Genomic DNA, 21,853 nt, shown 5'->3' with positions numbered 1-21,853 from the left:
TGACAAAGGCAAACAAAATAGGGCAAAACGTTAAAATTCTGTCCGTCTTACTGTTTTGCCTGTGATAATATGTGATATTGAAAAGTTTTATTTTTGTCCATCTAGGCTGTGCCTTCAGGAGAAAATATTCCTGAGCAGAAATCTTCCAAAGCATGACAAGCGGCACAATGGACCATGAATAAATGAGTCTAAACCTCACACTCCGGGATTTTAAATGTGACAAATCCTTATTGGAGAAATCACCTATATCTGTATCTTGATAATGTAGAGTGAAATTTCATTCCCCCTGTGGGGTTTTAAAGGACAGAGCAGGAGAGGATCTATACAAGCTCGAGATAAACTTAAATCATATACATGCAGACATTCCCATGTGCTCATATTGAATTGTATGTATGTATGTATCAGATTCATATGATGAAGCACTTTATGTAGTTTAGACTAATTCTATTGACTAAGTAAAATGCACAAAAAAGTCAAACGAGTCATGATTTCTGTAAAACATTTATTAGGTTGACATAGAATGGGGTGGTGAATGAAATATTTCAAAATGGTCTCTATCATGTGTGAGGCGCTTTTTCGTGGCATGAGATGAAACCACGATGGCTGTCACAAACAAAAATAAAACAATTAAAGAATTTATTGTCTGCGTTATGTGTGTTCTTTGGTCTTGAGAGTTCCCCTGGCAAAAAAGAAGTGGTGTAAATGAAACAAAACCAAAAAAGTCAAAGTAATACAATTTCTTATAGACCTAACATTATTCTACTATATACAATAAGTATCCATGGTTGATAAAAATTGACTGAGCTTCCAGTGGTTTGGGGTTTAGCTCTCTCATGCAATACATTATATTGTAAATCTAATTAATATTGGCTACATTATGGCATATTGTTGGCGGTGCAGAGTGTGTCAATGGTCAGGTCAAGCTTAGGGAAAGGAAGTACAGCTTAGAAATGCACATCGGTGCTGGATACTGTACATGCACAGCTCTCAGGTTCTGCAGATTTCCACACCAAAAAGAGAGTTGAAAAACTTGCACATAAATATTCTGTGCATCTTCAACATGTAGGCCTCAGGAGAATCGGGGATTGGCAGAAGAGGCATTACTTTTTAATTTAATGTAAGGAAGCCTAGAGTGACTGAGCAGCATGTGCCTTGACCTGTTCATTCATCAATGAAACCTTTCCATAAGGTGACCTGTCCATTTGACCATCATGCTGTTTAAACACAAACAGATTTAGGAGGATACTGATAAGACAGGCACACTTATGTTGAATGTCTGTTAACTTGTAGCCTCTTAAGGTGGTACAGCATGATCAGAAAAACATTACTATTGACTACCTTCATATCACCACTTGGTGGCGCTTAAGAGCCACACTAATGTAGCCTGAGTGAAACCCAACACCATCTGAAGCATTTGTATTAAAATAATCAGACAGAGGCTTAATGTGTGTGTGCATAAAATGTAAAATTGAGCCAGTTTAAGTGGTTCAGCGACCAAATCTGAGGTTTCTTTGGGTGTATTAATTGCCAGTTCTTTCTAAATAAGTGGTCAAAACTCATTTAAGGGGAGAATTTCTGCAATCACAGCTGGAGATAAAAAAAAAAGAAGCAATGTGGTCAAAATAACTTCCCATCATAAAAAAAGAAACAAAGTTGTGCCTTAGAAAAAAAACAAAAAACATCAAGGGACAAGCATTAAGTTAATCCCCCTTCACACGGGGAATAAAGAGTTAACAACTCGAAATGTGGAATGGAGTCGAACATTGAAGGAATGTTACATGACGATCTTGTCCTCTCCAGCTTCCCCTCCGCGTGTTTATAAGCTGTTCAGTTCCTGCAGGGTTTGGTCCAGGACTTTATGCATGCCCAGATTCTCCTCTTTGGCATGTGATAATTTCTCTGGAGACAAGAAGAAGAAGTGACATGGTGAAGCCTCAACCATCAGCAAATAATACTGCCCATGTCATGCAGATTTATTCTCCTTTATAGGTTCGTCAAACAGCATCCCTTGCAAAACAGCACAGAGCGCTGTTTTACTGAACAGATGTTTTGCATATAACTATTTTGGTTAAGTTCTGCCACATGCAAAAAAATTCAACCACACTGCTATGCCTTTCATGCATAAACTGCTGACTGTTATTCTCTGTCTGAAGACTGTTAGTAGAATACAATACAGGCTTTTTAGAGGACTTGATGGGAGATGCTACCTTGTGAAAATAGTGTTCATATCAGTTCATACTTTATGGTCACACGTGAATATATAATATCAAAAACCATCAAAAAGAAGTTAGATTTACAACCAAAACAGTGTTTTTAAGGGTCAAAGGGGGATTGCAAACTGCATTAATTCACACCAAAACCAGTAGTAGTAAATCTCTCACCTTGTCTCACATAAACTTTCTGATAATTAGACGTACAATGTTCATTAACAACCAATTTCACAAGAGCAAACTGTTGGTTACCTAATTACAAAAATCACAGACTGCACGGCAATGTACACTATGTAGCTTAGGTTATGCATCAAATGCTTTCTACTATATACAGCGTGTATGGATGATCAAGAACAGAGAGACAAAAGCTGTAAAGTAGGAAAGAAAAAGCTTTTTAATGAATTCTTTTCTGCATAGTAAGAGGGGCGGAAGGCACATATGATCCACAGAGAGAAGATGGACAGTCGGAAAATTCAAAACACAAGACAGAAAAAGGGAAGTGAGAGGCAGAGAAAGACCGAGAGAGATGTCAGAGCATCTACAGAGATGTCATGTCATTGAGGGCATGGTCCAGCTCCTCACTAATGGCCTTGTACTTCAGCTTCTGAGCATACAATTCATCTGGAGGTCAGAGGTCGGGAAGTGCAGGCAGGTGTCAAGGACAGCAGCGACACAAACAAGCCAAAAGCAGGATAAGAATGAGAGACAGATGGAGGCATAGAGCAGAGGGAGGAAGGAGAAGACAAAAAAATAGGTCAGGCTTTTTAAAGATGCAGAAATGCTTGGAAGAAAGAATGATGAATATCTAATTATGCTAGGAGCTCTTTAGCTGGGTGAGCTTTAAGCTTGTTCTGAATGTCTCATAAAACGGCATCAATAACTCTATAAACTCAGCTGCCTGTGGTTCGACAACTAAATAATGCTGACCTAAAAACATCTGAGCACATTATGTCTTCTTTGCAGCGTGGCTGATAATGGAGTCCTTCAGAAACAAGGGTCTCTCATCAGCTTAGTTAAGGAGTTTTATTACTGGAATAGGACACTCCATCTGGGGTCTGTGTCAAACTGAATGTAACTATGCATGTGTGCATTAAAATGGATTAGGATTAGAGTTAGCCCCTGACCTACAGGAAACTCTACTAAACTATCTGTTCATCAACATGTTTCATAATTTACTGAAACTGAGCGCATCCTCAGCTCCAGATGACTGGTTGTTCATTTAACACCAGTCATGAGGATTGACAGAATGAACTGCCTTTGCATTTCAGTTGTGTAATGTATATTTTGGTGCAAACAAAGTGGTGCAATTCTGCAACATTGTGACATGTGAGTGGTACTGATCTCATACCTTCCAGGTCATCAATGGATTTTTCCAGTTTGGCCACTGTCCTCTCTGCAAACTCTGCACGGGTTTCAGCCTGACAGAAACACAGACACAGTATGTTGCAAGGTAAGAAACAAGCTATCACGCAGTCAATTCAACATACAAGACTGGAGTGCCATAGGAGTTCTTCTGTACCTTCCAAAGGAATCATAAAAATGTTCATTTAGGTTTTCAATGCATGCTCATATTGACCTGATAAATAACAAGTGTGTGATGACAACTTGGCTTGATAGAAGTCGCTTATTTTTGGACATTTCTTTTTTTTTTCTTAAGATGTGTACAGTTGAGGAAGATAGGAAATAGGGAGATAGGGGGGTGACATGCAACAAAGGTCCTTGGGCGGATTCCACCCACGGACGCTGCGGTTACATCGTATGTGTCGTAGACCACTATCCAATTGTGTATCACAAAAGCGACATTTCTGATTTGTTTCACTCTAAAAACATACAGTATATGATCAAATAGTGTACACTAATGTCATCAGATGGAGCTTTTTTTGTTGTGGGATCACTAGAATCAGGATCTCACCTCCTTCAGTTTGTCAGTCAGAACTTTGATCTCCTCCTCGTACTTGTCTTCTTTTTCTGAGTACTGTTGACAGAGACATAGAGACAAATAACATTACCTAATCAGTGGCAGAAATACAAACACATGCTCACACATGCTTTCACCTACGAAACGCACACAATGTGAACACATACACACTCTCCATCGTCTAAGGGTTATAATTGCTCCAACAGCTATGGCACCACTCCCTCAGAGGAGTGATATGAAAGGAGGGAGGTAGTGGCACGAAAGAGGCGAGGTGTTTGGCTTGGCCTGGGAAAAAAAGTTGTGCTGTGATGCCAACCATGGCAGGCCTGACTGAACAAAGCAAAGGCATGTGTTGTTAACGGAGAGCGATCATGTGGTGAGCCTGGCATGCTGTCATACTGCCTGTCTGTGCCTGGGGAGGAATGTAATGTAGCAAACAGGGAGAACGTACTGCAGGTCTCTACTGGCTGCAGTTTCACGAATACTGAAACACACTTATGCGGCCATTAACCAAAAAAAACTCAGTGGCCAATTTGCAATGCGGTGGATAAACAGCTACATATCAAGGGAGTTCAGGTCTTGCACTCTTGACACGTTCAGGTTTCCATCTAAACACCCTGAGGGGAAAATAAATGGTTGCGTTGTAAGTAGGGCCTGATGATACACAATTATAAAGGAGGTAGATTGAAACAATACTTTGGTGATGTGGTATCCCTCCCTTCTCGCTCAAATTACTGTCCAGTGAGCCATGACAACAGCCGAAATGATAGGATACAGGGAAGTGGAGATGAGTATGTGCTGGGTGCCAGACCTGGTCCATAGTGCATTATGTTGTTTATATTTAGGTTGTGTTTTTGTGAAAGAGAACGAAAGCAACTCAATAAACGATCACACACTAGAAAATTACCTTTTACTACTGACGCATTTTGAAAAGATACAATCTCCTTTGTCAGTAAATGCATCCTATCTTGGTAAACAAGTGTTTTCTACTCCCAGTTTGTGGCTAGCTTTACACAGAGGCCTGACACAATGCTTACCTTGAACAGTGTTGGATAAAAAAAGAAAGTTTGCTACAGTCTGCTGCAAAAACTCCACTGATCTGGCACCTCAGGAGGCCAAACTTATAAATGTGTAAATGCATTTCTGTTGCTGGGTCCAGTCATTGCCATGCACATCACTCACATGCAACATGACACGCTCACCTTCTCAGACTGGGCTTCTAAGGACTTCAGGTTGTTGGTCACATTTTTCAGCTCCTCCTCCAGGTCACTGGCTTTACTGTGGACAGAGACCGGCATATGCTCGGTTTTAATGGGAAAGCAACGGGCGAGGGCATGTGTGTGTCTTTGTGCTCGTGTTTGTGTGTTTACTGGTTTTACCATTCTGAGAGCTCGGCCCTCTCCTCAGCTCTCTCCAGCTCTCCCTCCAGGATCACCAGCTTACGGGCCACCTGGGACGAAAAACATTAAAACTTTAGGGGGGGCGGCAGTTTTGGACTTGAAGCACAATAGTATCCGAAAGACAAGAGTAGGTGAGATTGAAGGCTAAAAATGCTTGAACAGTGGCGTGCATATCAATTTAAGGAATCAGCTCACCTCCTCATATTTACGGTCAGCCTCCTCTGCGATGTGTTTAGCCTCCTTCAGCTGCATCTCCTGAATCTCCATCTTCTCCTCGTCCTTCATTGCTCGGTTCTCGATCACCTTCATACCTCTGATTGGACAGGGTACAATGTGTGAGGAGGACAGAGAACAATGATTCCAAACACACGTAATAACAAATAAGCTTTTAAATGATGCTGTGACAGTCAGGTGTTTTAAACTGACCTCTCGCTCTCATCTGCGGCCTTCTCAGCCTCCTCCAGTTTCTGCAGTGCCGTGGTCAGCCTCTCCTGGGCTCGGTCCAACTCCTCCTCCACCAGCTGGATCCTACGGTTCAGAGCTGCTACATCACCCTCCGCCTGAGAGGAGAAAAAAATGGGGAAGAGAGAAATTTAGTTATTCATTCATTCATTCAACTTTAAATAATCCAAGCTGCCAAGTTAGGGGAAAAACAGTAACTTTGGTATTTTCCACTGTTTCACCCATTTTACCACTGCAAAGAAACTGTGCATCTTCTTTTGAAAGCTGTTACCAGTGGATTGAGGCAGCCATGTTGGGGGAGAGGCAGCTACACAAACACAATGCCTCTACAGGACCACTGATAAGTTTGTTTAAATACAATCAACTGAATAAAACCATGGTGCCAGGACTATAGGGAAATATTTTGCCTTATGACTCAGTGCTGTGTCTCTGTTCTGTACACTCACACTAAGGCACTAAGTGAGAATCCACATAAAGAAGTCTGACTGCAAGTGAACTAAAATACATTCAGATTCATCTGTAGTATGAGTAAGTGAGATACTGTAATCTATGCTTTGTGCTCTCTGGGGACATTCGTCTTTCACAAATCAATAGTTGAGTCTTGCTGATGAATAATAAGTGAAATGGAGACAGCTGGAGGTCCTTGGAGGATCTCGTATAGCACCGGGTCCTACCTGTAATGAACAGTCTCTGATGAAACACAACTACTAACTGCCGAGCCTGGCTTGAAAGTGTAATCCTTTTTAATATCTGAAGATCGCAGGACTTTAGTTTTGAATGAAACATTTACAAAAACTCAATTTCCGGCGACTGTGAATGCAGAACTAGGCCATGCAGGGAGGACAAATGGGCTTCTTCTCATCTGCCCTTGGTAAACAAAGGCCGAGAGAGGAAAAAGAAAGCAAACAGACAACTATACAGGCATTTCCTCTCGGCTTGCGAGGGAGTTTATCCAACCACCACCTCCTAGGGAGGACTGAAGACTGGCCCAACTCAGTTTTTATACAAGAGTCGCGACAAAGAGGCTATCCACTGTTGAAATGCCAGTTTACAACCAGACAGCTCAAACAGCACTACATAACTGCACTTTTGAACCATTACAACCCTGAACTATTCATTCAGACGCAGAGCACTCACACAAGTTTACTCCCTGTTCCTAAAACGAAGCAGCTGGGGATTTCTTAGACAAACAGACATTATTCTGTGCTCAGTTGCAGGGCAGCAGTTAGTGGGTCAGTGACTCATTAGCTAGTCATTCAGTCCAGAAATCACTTTGACAGTCAGACCAACAGTCAAAGTGTCTGCAATTCAGTTTACAGGTAGGTGAGTCATTCTGCTGCGCATTTGGCAAGATAAAGTCACCAAGAGAGACAAAAGAGACAGCACTGGCAATGAGAAGGAAAGGTAACACTGCAGAGAGAAGAAGAGAGAGCTCAGTGGAAAAGAGTTATTAAGTCTGTTTGTGCTGAGAATAAATAGACCACCATCCAGTCTATTCTTCCATTCGGTCATAGACTCAATATTTCAGGAAATGAAAGCATGGTTTCCTGCTTGCTGGCGGCTGGCACAGGCCTCCTTTTTAATTTCTAAGATTTTCTCCCTCCCGTCTCCATGTCATCTTAGACTGCTGACTTGCCAGTCAGTCTTTCCACCTCTCTTTTTTTCTCTCTCTCTCCCTCCCTGGGTTCTTTTCTGTCCTCTCCCGGGTCCTGCCCTACTGCACCCAGAGCTGCCAGGGGAGGCCGCTGATATGAGACAGGAAATGTCTGGCGCGCTAGCGTTGACATGCCTTAAAACAGCCAGCACTTGATAGAGGAAAACCTAATCCAACGTGGAATGAATGAAAAGTCATAAATCGGTCGAACATCTTGAAATCTCATCAGCAATGTCCTTTTGCACAGGTCTGTCGACACGACATCTGGCTGGTGAGAAACGCTGAACAGAATTAAACTGAAGCCTGAAATAACAGACGTTGTTACTTCCTGAGTCCCGAGTGAAGCAATATGCTGTGAAGAATACCGTCCGCAAACAAACATGCTATTCATGAGCTTTAGGTCAGCTACACCGGCACCGTTATAATGCACTTCCAGACACGCACACACACGCACACACACGCACACACACACACACACACACACACTCTGCAAACATGCAAACAGTCACTCTCATTCTGTCAATCTCTGCCTCTCTCAAACAAACATAATTACCAGCTAGCAACGGGATAGTTCCCTACCCAGTAAAATGTTTGTTGTCTAGCAACACACCAACACAAAAACCAAAGTCTTAGCTAATACCACTATGGTGGTAGAACATCTATGCTCACAATCGAATGTGTGCAACCTGGTGTCTTATCTGTCATCAGATTTTCACAATCACAGAAGGGGAATCCCCTTATAGACAGAGACAGCCTTGTGTCCGATAAAGAAGCGTGTATGCGTACAGCACATACTCTCATGCCTCTGATTCACTCAGCCATGACCAGAGAAGTGTTCTTCCAGTAAATCCTGAAGGTGCAGTTGGAATATATAAGATAAAATATTCCCCTTCTGCAGCTTTAGAAAATCATTTAACCAACGCTTAAAGGACAGAAACACAAGCTCTTTGACGAATATTCAGAGCTTTTGCAAAAAAATAACTGCAATGTTAAGGTAAAGGTCACAAGAACTGAGAACAACTAAATCGAACAACAAACCTTTATTATAAAAATAGATACTAACATCACTTTACAAATGAGGATCTTGAAAAAAGTGACAGGAAGTCAGCTGCCCAACATCCTTTCATTTCCTCCCTTTGATTGTTCTTTCTTTCGGAGCTGGTATTCTCTCAGTTTCTGGCCATGCCCCTTCCTTTAGCACCCACTTTGCATTCTTTGGCTGCCAGGGACACACACCGCCTTATATGGTAAAACAAACTATGGAGAATGTTTGTGGTGGGGTATCAGGAAGATTGTGGCAGCAAACACACATGTGCACAGACACACACACACACACATATATATGTAAAAGCTACTGTAGAACAAGTAGCTCCTCTGTTATAAAGCTATCTTAATATGTAATACCAGTTCTTTCTAAGAGGTGAGTGGTATTCCAGTGACTGCTGGCTACTTAACAGCTACCCTGGACCAGTTAGTGCCTTGCTAGCTAAATGACATGCAGTCATAGTGGCCGTAAAAGATTCTTAAAGGAATAATAATAATAATAATAATAATACAATATAATACAATACAATAATATGTAATATTCACAGAGCTCTTTTCAGGGTACTCAAGGACACTTTACATAAGTTAAAGTGGTCATAAAAATCAACTTACCAAAAAAATAAACGACACAATCACACATTAAAAGCAGTTCTGAAAAAGTACATAGAATAGGTTGCAGAGAGTTAGATGAGAAGATGGATACCAGTCTCATGGCTGTAGGGTATATATGAATCTACAGCCAGCAGCCGGTTAGCTTAGCTTAGCACAAAGACTGGAAACAGGGGGAAACAGCTAGCCTGGCTCTGTCCAAAGGTAACAAAAAGCTGCTGGCTGTAGCTTCATATTTAGTACAGAGATGAGAGTGGCATCACTCAACAAGAAAGCAATAAGCGTATTTCCCAAAATGTCTCAGCAGCATCAATAAGTGACACAAACTACAATATGTTGGAATACAGGACTCTATTCACCTCTCTGTCCCTGGTTGACTACATATTGTCCATTGGCCTCAACTTAGTAAACAGTCTACAGCCTGACTTGAAGATACAGCACAGCTCCACTGGGAGTGACTTAAGAAATACCTGAGTGTATTAGAGACAGGATCAAGGACAAGGGAAAGAGGAATCTAAATGCGGTATTGGCTGATTCCAGGGCAGTGGGCTAATGAGCTGCACAATGCTGTTGGGTTTCAGGGGGAAGTTATTCCTGACACTGCTGTTCGCTACTCTCAATGTGAATGTGTGTCTGTGAGAGTGTAATCTTTTCCCATTATGATCTGGCATGCAAAGACAGCTGCATATACAGTATAAGCCAACATGTCATGAGGTATGATATGTAAAAGAAGGCCATCAAACTTCCAGACAAGCATCACAATGAGCTCTCTCTGTGCAAAATGCAATTTGTTGCTATTTTTCCAGTGTGTATTCAGACTTTCACACAGATCTTGAGCGGGTTTGAGTCTCTCATTCAGGCTCTGCCGCATAGTGAAGTGCTTAATCCTGACAAGAGCTTCATGGCAAACCATTTGTAAAAAGGCCCTCAGAGAATCCATGACACCAGGAATCAAACTATTCATGGGACTTAACAGGATTCAGACAGTTGTCCTTCTTGCTTTTGTTGAAATTTACATAAATCCTAATGACATTTTTGAAAAAACACCATAGGTCTTTAATTGTGCGGTCTCTGAACAAATAGATGGCAGGTGATTTAACGACTAACAATCATAGCAGTGGCTTACCCTGGCAATAAAAACTGTTTATGTGGTTCTTTCAGGCTAAATTAATACCATTTCCATTCTGCAGTACTAGCACCAACATGCTAACAGATGTAGAGGTCCTGCTTTGACAAAAACATCATCACTGAACCTTGCATGCACCCATAAAGGAAAGGATTCAAACACTACCATATGCTATAAATGCTACATAAAATACTATCATTTCAACTCTCTAAATGCCGCTTAATGACATTATAGCGAATGTATCTTTGCTAGCACGGACTGTACAAATATATTCTACTCCTTGCTTGGACTAGAACCCGCAACCTTGGCCTACATAATCAGCTAAGCCACAAGCCACTAACATGGGAGTTTTCCCCAGAATGCCAACACTGCCAAAACCTATCAACATGTGGCAGTTATATTTGGAAAGTTGAGCTATTCCCAGGGAGAAAGTCCAAAGAAAACAGTGAAACCAGGAAGTAATTCTTTCCACAGAGTCTGCTGGAGACTGCAAGAGGCCCAGCAGAAAACCTTCAAACCCACTGACCACCCCACCAGCAAGCAGATGATACCTCTGGTTCATTTTGACAAACTGATGGGCTGAGGGAAGCTGTGCTTTAGACAAGGATTATTTCTAAATCACTTCCTGCAATTAGCTTTCAACATGAGATTAAGTGGTTTAAAATGAGCACAGTTGTAGAAAACAACTTCAGTGTGTCTGCCAAAGCCAATGTAAATGTCATTATGGTCCAGTAGATACAGACAATTCTATATATAGAGACAGGTAGTTCGAAATCAATAGCTGACCCCCATTGCCATAAGAAAACTAACTTCAATAGAACTGACGTGCACATTTAAGATCTTTTTAAGTGTTAAACTTTCACCAAAGTTGTACACCACCAACACTCAGTCCACCACACATAATAATCTTCCTGTTGATCAGGACTGGCTCAGAGACAGGAAGTGTTGGGAGTAGAAGCACAGGAAGTGCTGGACCAGAGTCGGCAGATGATATCCTGGGAGGGGCAGCTGGGGTGGGGTTGGGGGGGGGGGCTGCTTCCCTACACTGATACCTCAGTGGAGTTTTGAGTACCACTTCCCTTTTTATCTGGTTTTAGATATGGATCAGTGCGCCACAAACTGTATTTCTGCATGTTTTATGGTAAAACACTAATTATCACCATGGAAACCGTATGTCTCATGACAACATGACTGTGCTAAACATAGCAATCAAAAACTTCAACTTGAAAAAAAGGAAGCAGATACTTTTAAGCGTTTAATTCTATGCTTTTTATGTCTTTACATCATGTTTAATTGTTCTGTAATTAACCATTAGTCATTAATTAACCATTCTGTAATTATTTAGTCTCACAAATATCAAAAACAATTAAATATGTCTATCACAGAAGGAAAAGTGGTATCACAAATTATAAAAAGCAGCCAATCTGGTTCATATGTGGTTGCTCACACAGCTCTCAGGGTCATGAATGATCATCTTTGGCCTGAAACAAGTATAACGGCTGTGAACAATGAAAATGAAAATGAACAGCTCATTTAGAATAATGGCCGTACATAAAACACATCTAAGCAGATCAAATGAGCCTTTCAAGACTATCTCACGTCTCTGTAATCTGACAGAGCCTTAAAGCATTATTGAGCAATTGGCTAACGTCTCCAGAGGCATCGAAGCTGCACTAGAAATAACACAACGCAGTTACTTTTATTTTTTAGTGAGAGATGTAGCCAAGTGTTTTTTTTCTGATGCCTCCACATTTTCAAACAATGATTCATTACCCCAACACACTCAGCACGGTTCCTGTTTTGATCTCCCCGTGCTCCGATGAAAGAGTTTTTGTGCCATGGAATAACTCCAGGTTGCCCTAATTATTCACATATGGGACCACACCAACCGCGCCACACAAATGCACTGCTCTGTTTGACTCTGAATGCACATGGAGCGAGATGTGTGACAGCTGAAACTGCTTTTACACATTAAGGCTGGCAGGGATGAAACAGAAGGAGTTGTTCCAAAATGTAACACATCCACTTGTGGGCAATTATATATATATATAATGTAGTCGTAAGCAAATATAGTGTCTTTTTAAGTGTTTATTGATCTATTTGTCTCTAATTGGGTACTGGTATATAAACAGATAATGAACGGCAATATAATATAACACAGGAGAAATTATTATTCATTTTTGAAAATACTGTACAAAACTTTCTACATTACAATAGGTTATGTACATGTTATATGTTTATATAATGCTCATAAATTATAAATAGGAGGGATTAAAGTAAAGCGTTTGTCATTCAGTATCTCTAAAATACAATTTTAAAGTTGTCAGCCAAGTTCTGAAAGTGCATGTCATCCTTAAAGTTAACATAAGTTAATGTTTGACCACAAACTACTTTTGGCTCCTGAGCAGTTACTGTACTCATGGCCATCCCCTTACATGTGACAGGAAACACACAGCAGCCTCATTCAAAATCTGAAATTAATAGAAAGTTGTGTCTTACTATTCCAAAAGATGAAAAATGAATAGGCACTATCAGGTATCGTACACAATTCATCCAGCCATTTGCTATGCCCACTTCAAAGCTTTGAGTTTATGCCTGCAGGCTGGACATAAAGATTTCACTGAACAAAATAAACATTTATAATCCATTACATGAGCAAAGAAGAACACAGGGCAAACACAAAACAATCACAACATAGTGAACACACTTAATGGTGAAGTCAAGATATATGTCCCAGTCACGTAGTGACAAACAGACAACTCTGACCTCAAACTGTAATTATTTTAAAATAATGATTACTAACATCACTGATGTCAGTGTACACATTCATTTCAAAACAATTACCCACAAGCTGAGCAAACGCCCAATTGTCAAATTAAAAAGGTGGCCTGTTACCTAATAGGCAGTCAGTAACAAAGGGGTAAGTCCTACAGCAGGCCAGCTCCTTTCATCATCTCAGCTCCCATATCTTTACAGCCACACCTTCCCCTCCCTCTCCTTGAATCTTTCTACTTGTCCTGTCATTAACCAGCTCCTATGCAAAAGGATATGGCACCATATGCCATAAAGCAGCATGTGAAACAAGTCAAGACTGTTACCTAACCGTGCTGCTAAGCATTTTTTCCCTCCAATCGCTTTTCTGCATGAAGCAACAAAACTCGGATGTGGGCAGAGTCGAGAGACAGGCAGGTGACAGAGAGTAAAGCGGATGAGTCACTTTCAACACATCCATGCGTCTAGTTTGAGACACCACACATTTGTGTAACTTCCGACAATGACTTGTGCTTATTACAGCCTAAGTTGTCCAATGGCTAATGATACTGTACACTGAAATGTAAACACATACATTGAAAACATGGCCGATTATTTTCATTATTGATTAATCTACTGATTAACAGTTTGGCCTATATAATGTCAGGAAATAGCAACAAATGCCCATCACATGTTCTCTAAGCGCAAACTTCAAATGTCTTGTTTTGCCAGACCAACAATCCAAACCCCAAAGATATTCAGTTAATTATCATAAAAGACTAAGAAAACCAGAACATATTCACATGTGGGAAGCTGGAACCAATGATGTTGTTCCTTAAATATTTGCTAATGATCAAAATTGCTGCTGATTCCCTTTCTGTAGATCGACTAATCGATTAAGCGAGTAATAGCTCCGGCTCTAGTTGAAAATGGCACATTTTTCAGACTAATCCTAATAATCCCTAATAACAGAGGAGGCATACTTTTAAGTCTGTGCCCTTTATTTTCCTGTCATCAGTGGAGGCAGGGTGGTGGTGTCATGGTTAGGCATTCACCCAGGCAGCTGCTGCTGGCACACATCCACCCTGCTGAAGTGTCACTGAGCAAGAATCAGAGTGTGAAATGTGAATTTCCCCGAAGAGTCACATCACCCCCTTAATCTACGTTGGCAGCTCTAAAAACAGCTCATTAATAAATAGTTACAATTGCAATATAATTAATAAAGCATTAATCTGATTTGTATTAATGAGAAGTAATCTGGTCAGTCTAAATAGATAAATTCAATTTTGCACAATAGGTCCATTGCTGTCTACGTGGTCTACATTATTCACAGTAGTTTCACAGCGGCCTGTAAATCAGACCACACTGAGCATGCGCAGAGACCTGCAGGAATCCAAACTTTTTTTTTCATTGAAGACCAACGCCTTGCATTGTGGCACCATCACGCCCGCGAATGAATCAATGACAAGAACTAGTTAAGAGTTTTCAGAGCCTGAGAGGTGAACTTAAAGAGGTTCACCATCGTTTCATCAGTCTGACAGATGATAGCGGAGCGGAGCAAAGGAGCGGGGTTATAAGAGCGAGGAAAGGCATAAAAAAAGGGAGGATTTGATTGTCTCACTTTCTCTCGGAGCTCCCGTTCACTGTCCAGCTCTCTCTGTAGGACCTGAGCCCGGTCCTCTGCGTCGTCGGCCTGCTGCTGCAAACACTGAATCTTCCTCTTCACAGCATCCAGAGAGTTTAAACTTGCCATTGTTGACTGATTAGTTACTTAATTTAAGACTACACGTAGAAAAAACACACAGTTAAGACTATTTCTGGGTTGTGCAAAAAAAAGTAGGCTACTGCCTCCTGCTTGTTTGGTCTATTCGGAATAATATTATACGAAGAAAAATGACTTGGATCGTTGATTCAAAAGGAAAAAGAGTAGATTGTAGGTCCGGGGCCAAAGACTTTGGAATGTAAAGGAGTCGTTCAAGTGCAACAAAAGTTATATAACCAGGAAGTAACAGTGTCCAGGTGTTCTCCAGTTGTTTCTTGTGGTCTGTAGGATACGTTCATGAGCAGTATAGAAAGTTGTCCTCAGGAATGCAGAAGTTTTGGTCCGGACACTTTGAGTTTGAGGAGGAGGATTAGAGGAGCTGCGTGGTGAAGAGAGCGGAGAGCGCCAGACTGTGCCGGAGGAGGAGAGAGAGATGATTGGGACGATGAGGTCAGAGAGGGCGGGGCGTGTGTGTCCTGTAGGGTGTGTGTGTGTGTGTGTGTGTGTAAAAGCTGATCCCTGTGACTGATGTGATCACTGCTACGAGACTTTCAGAGGAAAAAGGAAAGCCAGGATGAATTACTTTCAGTTATTGTGAAGATGCAGTTCCCAGAGTTTAGATGTCACACACACGCTTCAACCACTTCAAACTTGATTTGACAGAGGAATTTCGTTTTTCAGACTCAAGTTAAAAGTTTGAAGTTTCCATCCTGCATAACAACATAATATATAATGTGTATTTGAATGTTGAAACCACTTCCAACATTTCGTGGAAGCTATATCAACAGCCCGATACTGAACAGTCCACTTTAAACACAGTTTCTTTGACAGTGTCATTACAAAAGTGTGTTTCCTCTAACAGCTACATTCATGTAGTCATAGCAACAATGATTCAAATTAGTTACACACAGTGAAGTATAACACTGGTATTGCATTTATTTTGAAATCTTGGCTTTTTTTCTTGGGAAATACTGGAGATCTCAGACTCAAAAATCCATTCAGATAAAACAGTCACAGAAGGCAACATCACTTCCTGGTTAAACTGCAAAGCTCAAAGCTCACAGATATACACGGCCTGTGAAAAGGGGGATTGCGATGTAGCATCACTTTGGCCATAAAGGGTCACAAGCCAAACAGAAACAAACGGTCCCATTACATGCAGAAGTTTGTGTTTATTTAGTGTTTATATAGTGTAAAATGTCTCTCAGCACATACGTGTCTTGTTCTCATTCTTGTTCTTTAAAAACCAAATTTAAAGAATCCTTATAAAAAATGTTTGATATTGTTCTGATTACACTACTGTACAGTCTGCCTTGGATCGTATTTTGAGGGAGACTTGCATTTTACATTTTTGATTGAGACCATACTCCACACATGCAATGAGCCCCTCACAAGATGAACTAAGTACAACACACCTGAAGTATCCAGAGAGCACCTGTATGTGATCACCACAAAGACCCAGCAGCGGTTCGGCTTTGTTGTCTTCATATTGTTCTGATTATTTTAAATCTCAGATATCAATACTGGCACTGACCACAAAAGTCAAACATCAGTCAGGCTATGATATCATGTATCATGCATCGAAATGTCATATGATGCTTGTATTCAGTGAAAGAGAGAGTTTAAAACATACTTTTAACATTTGATAAGTGAATGAATGGAACATTAGATACAACATGCAGCAAATTAACCACATGGCTGGCACAATTTACATTCTTTTATTATCCTGCTATTTCTCTTAAACAAGAGCATCAAATATGCAACATACTGTACATTTTTCTATTTTTGGCAAACTGTGTGAGTGTTTGCCTTGAAGAAGTAGTCAAACAAACATTATCCACCACCTGCCTCTGCTCATAGATGATGTTCATTGTGTAGGTGTAAATCAGATTAATGGTGCATCTTTCATGTTTCTCTGCCAGTCCTGCCTTTGTTTACCCTCTCAGTTTTCTATTCACACCGCCGGCCTGTGAGCAAAACACATTGGCTCAGGCGAGCAAGTAGACCAGCAGATCTCAGCTTGCTCGAGTTCAGGTTCGGCTCAAACTCAATCCTGCTGTTCACCGCAGAGGAGAAAATCCCTCACAATCAATCTCATGTGTCGATTGAGCCACTCTGTCTGATTTGCCCCTTGCACCGGAAAAGCTGGAAGCATTGATTTCATTAGGCGCAGGAGTGTGGGGCTTTCTGTTTGCCTTAGCTGCATTCCTGACATACCAGAGCCCCCCTGCCTGCTCTCTTTCTCTGCCCGGCCGCCCCCACAGTCCAGCTTTCCCCCTAATAACAGTAACTGTTGCTGCTGTGAATGCTGTTATCAATACCTGCATTAAGACGACATGATGCCACCCTCTTTGACTCACCACCTTTAGCTTTCTGCATCCTTTATGCTAATATTGAGAACTCTCCTAAATCCAGACTCACTGTCTGGTTGCTTGAGCTGACAGTGAGCTGGGATGACCTAAATATCAGCACTACTATTCGCTGGTGGAGTGGACTATTTTTTTATGAATCACAACTGCTTGCCTGTGGGGGTCTTTGGCTCACTGCTCTGCTTTCCCAGCCCCCTTCAGGTTTCCAATCTGGCCGTGCTCTCGTGTGAATTCAGATGTGTAATGACTTGACTGCTGCCTCTAATAAGTGACATATGGAGGGGAATTCATGGACGTGGAGAAGAAGCTTTACTGGCTGGAAACATTGGTGTCAGTGTGTAGGACTTCACTGTAAATATGTTATGGTAAACATCCTATTTTTAACAAAACTTGCATTGCTGGAGTGGAAGCTACACCTATAGTCAGGCTCAAACCACAACTTCAACTACTACTTTTTTCCAGGGGCCCACTTGACCCACTTTAACATGTGAGGCTTCTCAGAACTGTCCTCAGAGTTTATTTAATCACTGCGTGAGGATAATCCAGCGTGTCTCAGCCTCGGTCTCTGTGTCTGTATGTCAGACACTTCCCTTCTCTTTGTGTGTTGTACAACACTGCATTTCCCCGGGATATCCTCCACAAGGCTCAAACAATACCACATCTTGGTGGAAGCTGGGAGAGTTTTTGTTGTCATGACATTTCTCCCTGCACGGTTTGCTCAGTAATCTTACTGGAATGACTTACTGGACTCTTAGCTGTTGTGGCTTTTCACTGTTAGACTGGTATGATCAGTATTTTAACCTTATCTTGGACATAATTGACTGACTCCCTAATAAGGACTTTGTTTAGATTTGAGTTCCTCTTCCTCTCTCTCTCTCCCACACACACACACACACACACGAATAATCACACACACCTGTGCACATATGCACTAAAATGCTGGAGGAATCACCATTGACAGATATATAGCGCTGTGGTTTGCTGTGATGCCAACAATGTAAAATATGATCTCTTTTCCCCAGATTGCAGCTGATTAGCCGCCGGACAACTGACTTTTCTAATGTTCCACTACATTTACTGAAATTAATTATTTGTGTTTGTCCTCAGTGGTGGAAGACCTATTTAGATTTTTTACTTAAAAAAGTTAAAGTAGCAATACTACAGTGTAACATTATACAAGTAAACGTTCAGCATTAAAAAAGTTTACTTAAAGCTGAATCTTTTAAGTTACTGTAAAGTACAAAAGTCTTAAGATAAATCTACTAGTATCAAATGTAAATGTAGTACTACTAGTTATGGCCCCTGTGGTTGTTATATTATTATATATCATATTACTGGAATTACTGATGCATTAATGTATAAGTAGCATTTTACTGTTAGCTGGAGTTAATTTAACTGCATTGTGTATTGTTGGGTAGTTTAATATATAACAATACGTCATAATTTACAAGCTGATCACATGTTTTGTATAAGAAATCATAATTTACAAGATAACTGGTAAATATAACTTTCAGATATAACGTAGTGGTGTAAAAGTATGTAAGTACCATGGAAACATGAAAGGTACACGTATCTCAAAATTGTACCAATAAAGTATAGTATTTTAAAGTAAATATACTTTCCAACACTCAACAATTAACATATATATGAGATGTGTATCCATAGTGACAATCACATGACATATAACAGTGAAAAGCAAAACAATGCGACACAACACAACAGTGCAGTTAACCTATGTTGCTCTGGTTTTCCGGTTTGGAGGACCTGAGTGAATGTGTGTGTGTTTGGGTGAGGGGGTTACAGTTTATCCTTGTGTTCATCTTTCAGGAGTGGCTGCACAGGAATGTAACAGTCTCTGAAGTGCTCCAAATCATTCACTGTGGATCAAAGTAAACCCACAGCTGGTGCTTGCTTAGAAACAGTCCAGCTGTGGAATAATGGGCTCTGGTTTTCAGCGGTGCCATGGTAACATGAGTGTGTGTCAAAGTCGGAAAAAGTAAGTAATTAAAGACAAGAGCAGAAGCCTCTTGTCAATATTCAAACTCCTGCTAAGGATTTAATAGGAAACAGTGCTGCATTATTATTACTGTGTATATAGTGATGGCAGTTTAATTTCACATTTTCAGTGAAGTGAAACTCAGTTGACCCAGACCCTTCTGTGTGTGTGTGTGTGTGTGTGTGTGTGTGTGTGTGTGTATGTGTGTGTATGTGTGTGTATGTACAGTATAAGTGTGTGACCCTTCACTCACGTCTGCAGCTTTCTTCTCAGACAGTTCCAGTTTCTCCTGAGCGTCTTTCAGACCCTCAGAGAATTTGTCCAGTTCGTCCTCCGTCTGCTTCATCTTCTTCTGGAGGTCCATCAGCTCCTCCTCCAGCTACAACAGGAGAGACTGTTAGTCCAGTCCACTGCTCTGTTTCTGGTCTATTAGGTTCCTGGTTGTTTACATAAACCTTCTCCTCACTTTTTCCTTCAATTTGAAATGAAAATGTCATGTGCACTGCTGCTGCACTGTTGACCTTTTCTATTCTATTCTATCCTTGTCTGTTCTGTTCTACGTTCTACTGTTTTATGTACTGTTCCATTCTATGCTATTATGTTCTCTTTTGTTCTGTTCTGTTCCATTTCATTCTATCCTTTTCTGTTCTATGCTATTGTATTCTATTCTATTCGGTTCTGTTCTGTTCTATTCTTTGGTTTTCTATTCTATTCACCTTCCCTGTTTTGACAGGTTTAAGTTAAACTTCTTTGGCATTTGTTAGCATGCTGAGACAATCCCGACAAAGGTTAAATGAATGCACTGAACACTGGATTAGTTTAACCCTCCAAACTTTCAACAACTTAAAAAAAAACCTCTTGATATGAGCATTCATTCCAGTGTGTTTCTATCGCGCTTAAATAATTATTCAGTCTGATGGGACGTCGTTAAAGCCAAGGTGTTTGAATTCAGACTAGTGATAAAGCAGCAATGGCTGATTTGCGAGTCTAATTGTGTTTATGATGTTTGGGAACATTTAAATGGTACTGGTTTACTATCAGTCTCTTATGACATGAACCCTGGTCTGCAGAGCCTGGTCCTCTCTCTCTCTCTCTCTCTCACACACACACACACACACACACACACTAAGGGTTAAGTGTTCCCCCTAATCAGTGTTCCCCTCTGAGCCCATGAAGTGCTTCTGATATTCCTACTGAATTCCACACTGTCATTCTCTCCTTGTGTCTAAAAATACAGCTGTTATCAGTGAGAACACACAGACGCCTAGGACCACGGGCCTAGTGTGTGTGTGTGTGTGTGTGTGTGTGGGGGGGGGGGGTTTAATACTTGTGTGTCCACATGTATCCATTTGCATGCTTATTATTATATGTGTGTGTGTGTGTGTGTGTGTGTGTGTTGTCTCCTGTATTGGATACACCTGTCAAACAGGCTTTAGGACAGACAGATGCTCCATTAACTCTCTTCAAACTGGTCCTGGAGGAATTGATGTCACCACTTTTTATCCCCCCAGAGACCTAATCCTGATCCTGGGTGGTCTCATCACCTGAAGTGGCTAAAACCACCATGAGGGGATTTGATGATGTCTTTCTTTGAGCCTCACTGTAAACAGCATTAATACTGACCTATTGTTCCTACATTCAGCTCCTACTGATTTCTCTCAGTGTTTGTTGTTTGTGGTGTTTAGGTGGTGTCAGATGTTTCTTTCCCATAAAAAAACAGCATAAACGGCTGTGATCAAATGTTTGTGGTTATGTTTTGGGATGCGTGGATTTGTTCTTCCTATTAAGTGATGACATTTAGCTGTAAAGAAAGTAACTACATGATTATTCAACCCAAAGAGGAGACGATGTAGCTCATCCTGACAGTGTTGCCCGGCCTTTTAAGGAGTGGTGGGTGTTTGTGCTTCACATGCTGTCACAAACATTTGTTGAATTTACCACCCAGTCTCTGAGCGATGGCCAAAAGAAAAATCATTCAAATATTTTTCTGGACGTGACACGGCAAAGTAAAACAGTAAATTAGCCGTGAGGGATGTAGTATAAATAAATGTTAAAAGTGTTTACAGACACTGTTTCTTTAAAGGTATGTCTGGTATGTATCAATGTTGTGATTAGCTTAAGAGCTGGATAAAGAGAAAAGCCTTGAAGGAAAACCTTCAGTAGTGTTTTATGCTGGGTCTGGATTTCTTCCTACGGCACTAATTTCTTTTACAAATAGGTTTTGTCCTCCATTTGCAACTCATCAACCATGTCCTACAGGTACCAAATTGTTCCATTGCTGTTTTTATCTTATTTGTTTGCCAGTTATCTTAATGTAACTATTTTATTTGCCTTTTTCATAACTGATCAGCGTCTCTGAATTATTTCTGATTTGTACTCTGTCTTTGTCATCACCACTGACCCATCCATGTCTTTCTGTTCTCCTCTTTCATTCCCACCTGCTTGCATTTGTCCTCCGCTGCCTTCTTGTCCGTCTCTGCCTGCTCTGCCCGGTCGATGGCGTTCTCCTTGTCCAGTTTCAGCATCTGCATCTTCTTCTTGATGGCCTCCAT

General features: G+C 40.9%; 2 protein-coding genes across 8 annotated transcripts in view; one reads left to right on the top strand and one right to left on the bottom strand.

The window, feature by feature from the left end:
* The window catches only part of LOC139287388 (small ribosomal subunit protein eS27-like), a 6,223-nt gene extending 5,586 nt beyond the window's left edge, over window positions 1–637 (top strand). For all 3 annotated transcript variants that reach the window (XM_070908386.1, XM_070908384.1, XM_070908385.1), the window contains exon 4: window positions 106–637. In XM_070908386.1, coding sequence (XP_070764487.1) covers window positions 106–134 — 29 coding nt within the window. In that variant the 3' untranslated portion in view covers window positions 135–637. The remainder of the gene's footprint in view (window positions 1–105) is intronic.
* tpm4a (tropomyosin 4a) lies at window positions 489–21,853 on the bottom strand. Of its 5 annotated transcripts, none has more exons than XM_070908377.1 (9): window positions 21,740–21,853; window positions 19,555–19,680; window positions 5,955–6,088; window positions 5,724–5,841; window positions 5,508–5,578; window positions 5,331–5,406; window positions 4,123–4,185; window positions 3,559–3,628; window positions 489–1,899 (listed from the first exon to the last, which is right to left on the bottom strand). In XM_070908377.1, the coding sequence occupies exons 1-9, from the start codon at window positions 21,851–21,853 to the stop codon at window positions 1,817–1,819; spliced, it is 855 nt and encodes a 284-aa protein (XP_070764478.1). In that variant the 3' UTR covers window positions 489–1,816. The 5 variants fall into 5 exon arrangements, with proteins under 5 accessions (XP_070764478.1, XP_070764481.1, XP_070764483.1 ...); XM_070908378.1 differs by lacking the exon at window positions 489–1,899 and adding an exon at window positions 2,749–2,831; XM_070908380.1 differs by lacking the exons at window positions 19,555–19,680; window positions 21,740–21,853 and adding an exon at window positions 14,796–15,329.

Source organism: Enoplosus armatus, chromosome 7 (assembly GCF_043641665.1).
Source record: "Enoplosus armatus isolate fEnoArm2 chromosome 7, fEnoArm2.hap1, whole genome shotgun sequence".
NCBI classification, from domain to species: Eukaryota; Metazoa; Chordata; class Actinopteri; order Centrarchiformes; family Enoplosidae; genus Enoplosus; species Enoplosus armatus.
Note: the sequence above shows the minus strand (reverse complement) of the source record. Positions and strands in the feature narration are given on the sequence as shown.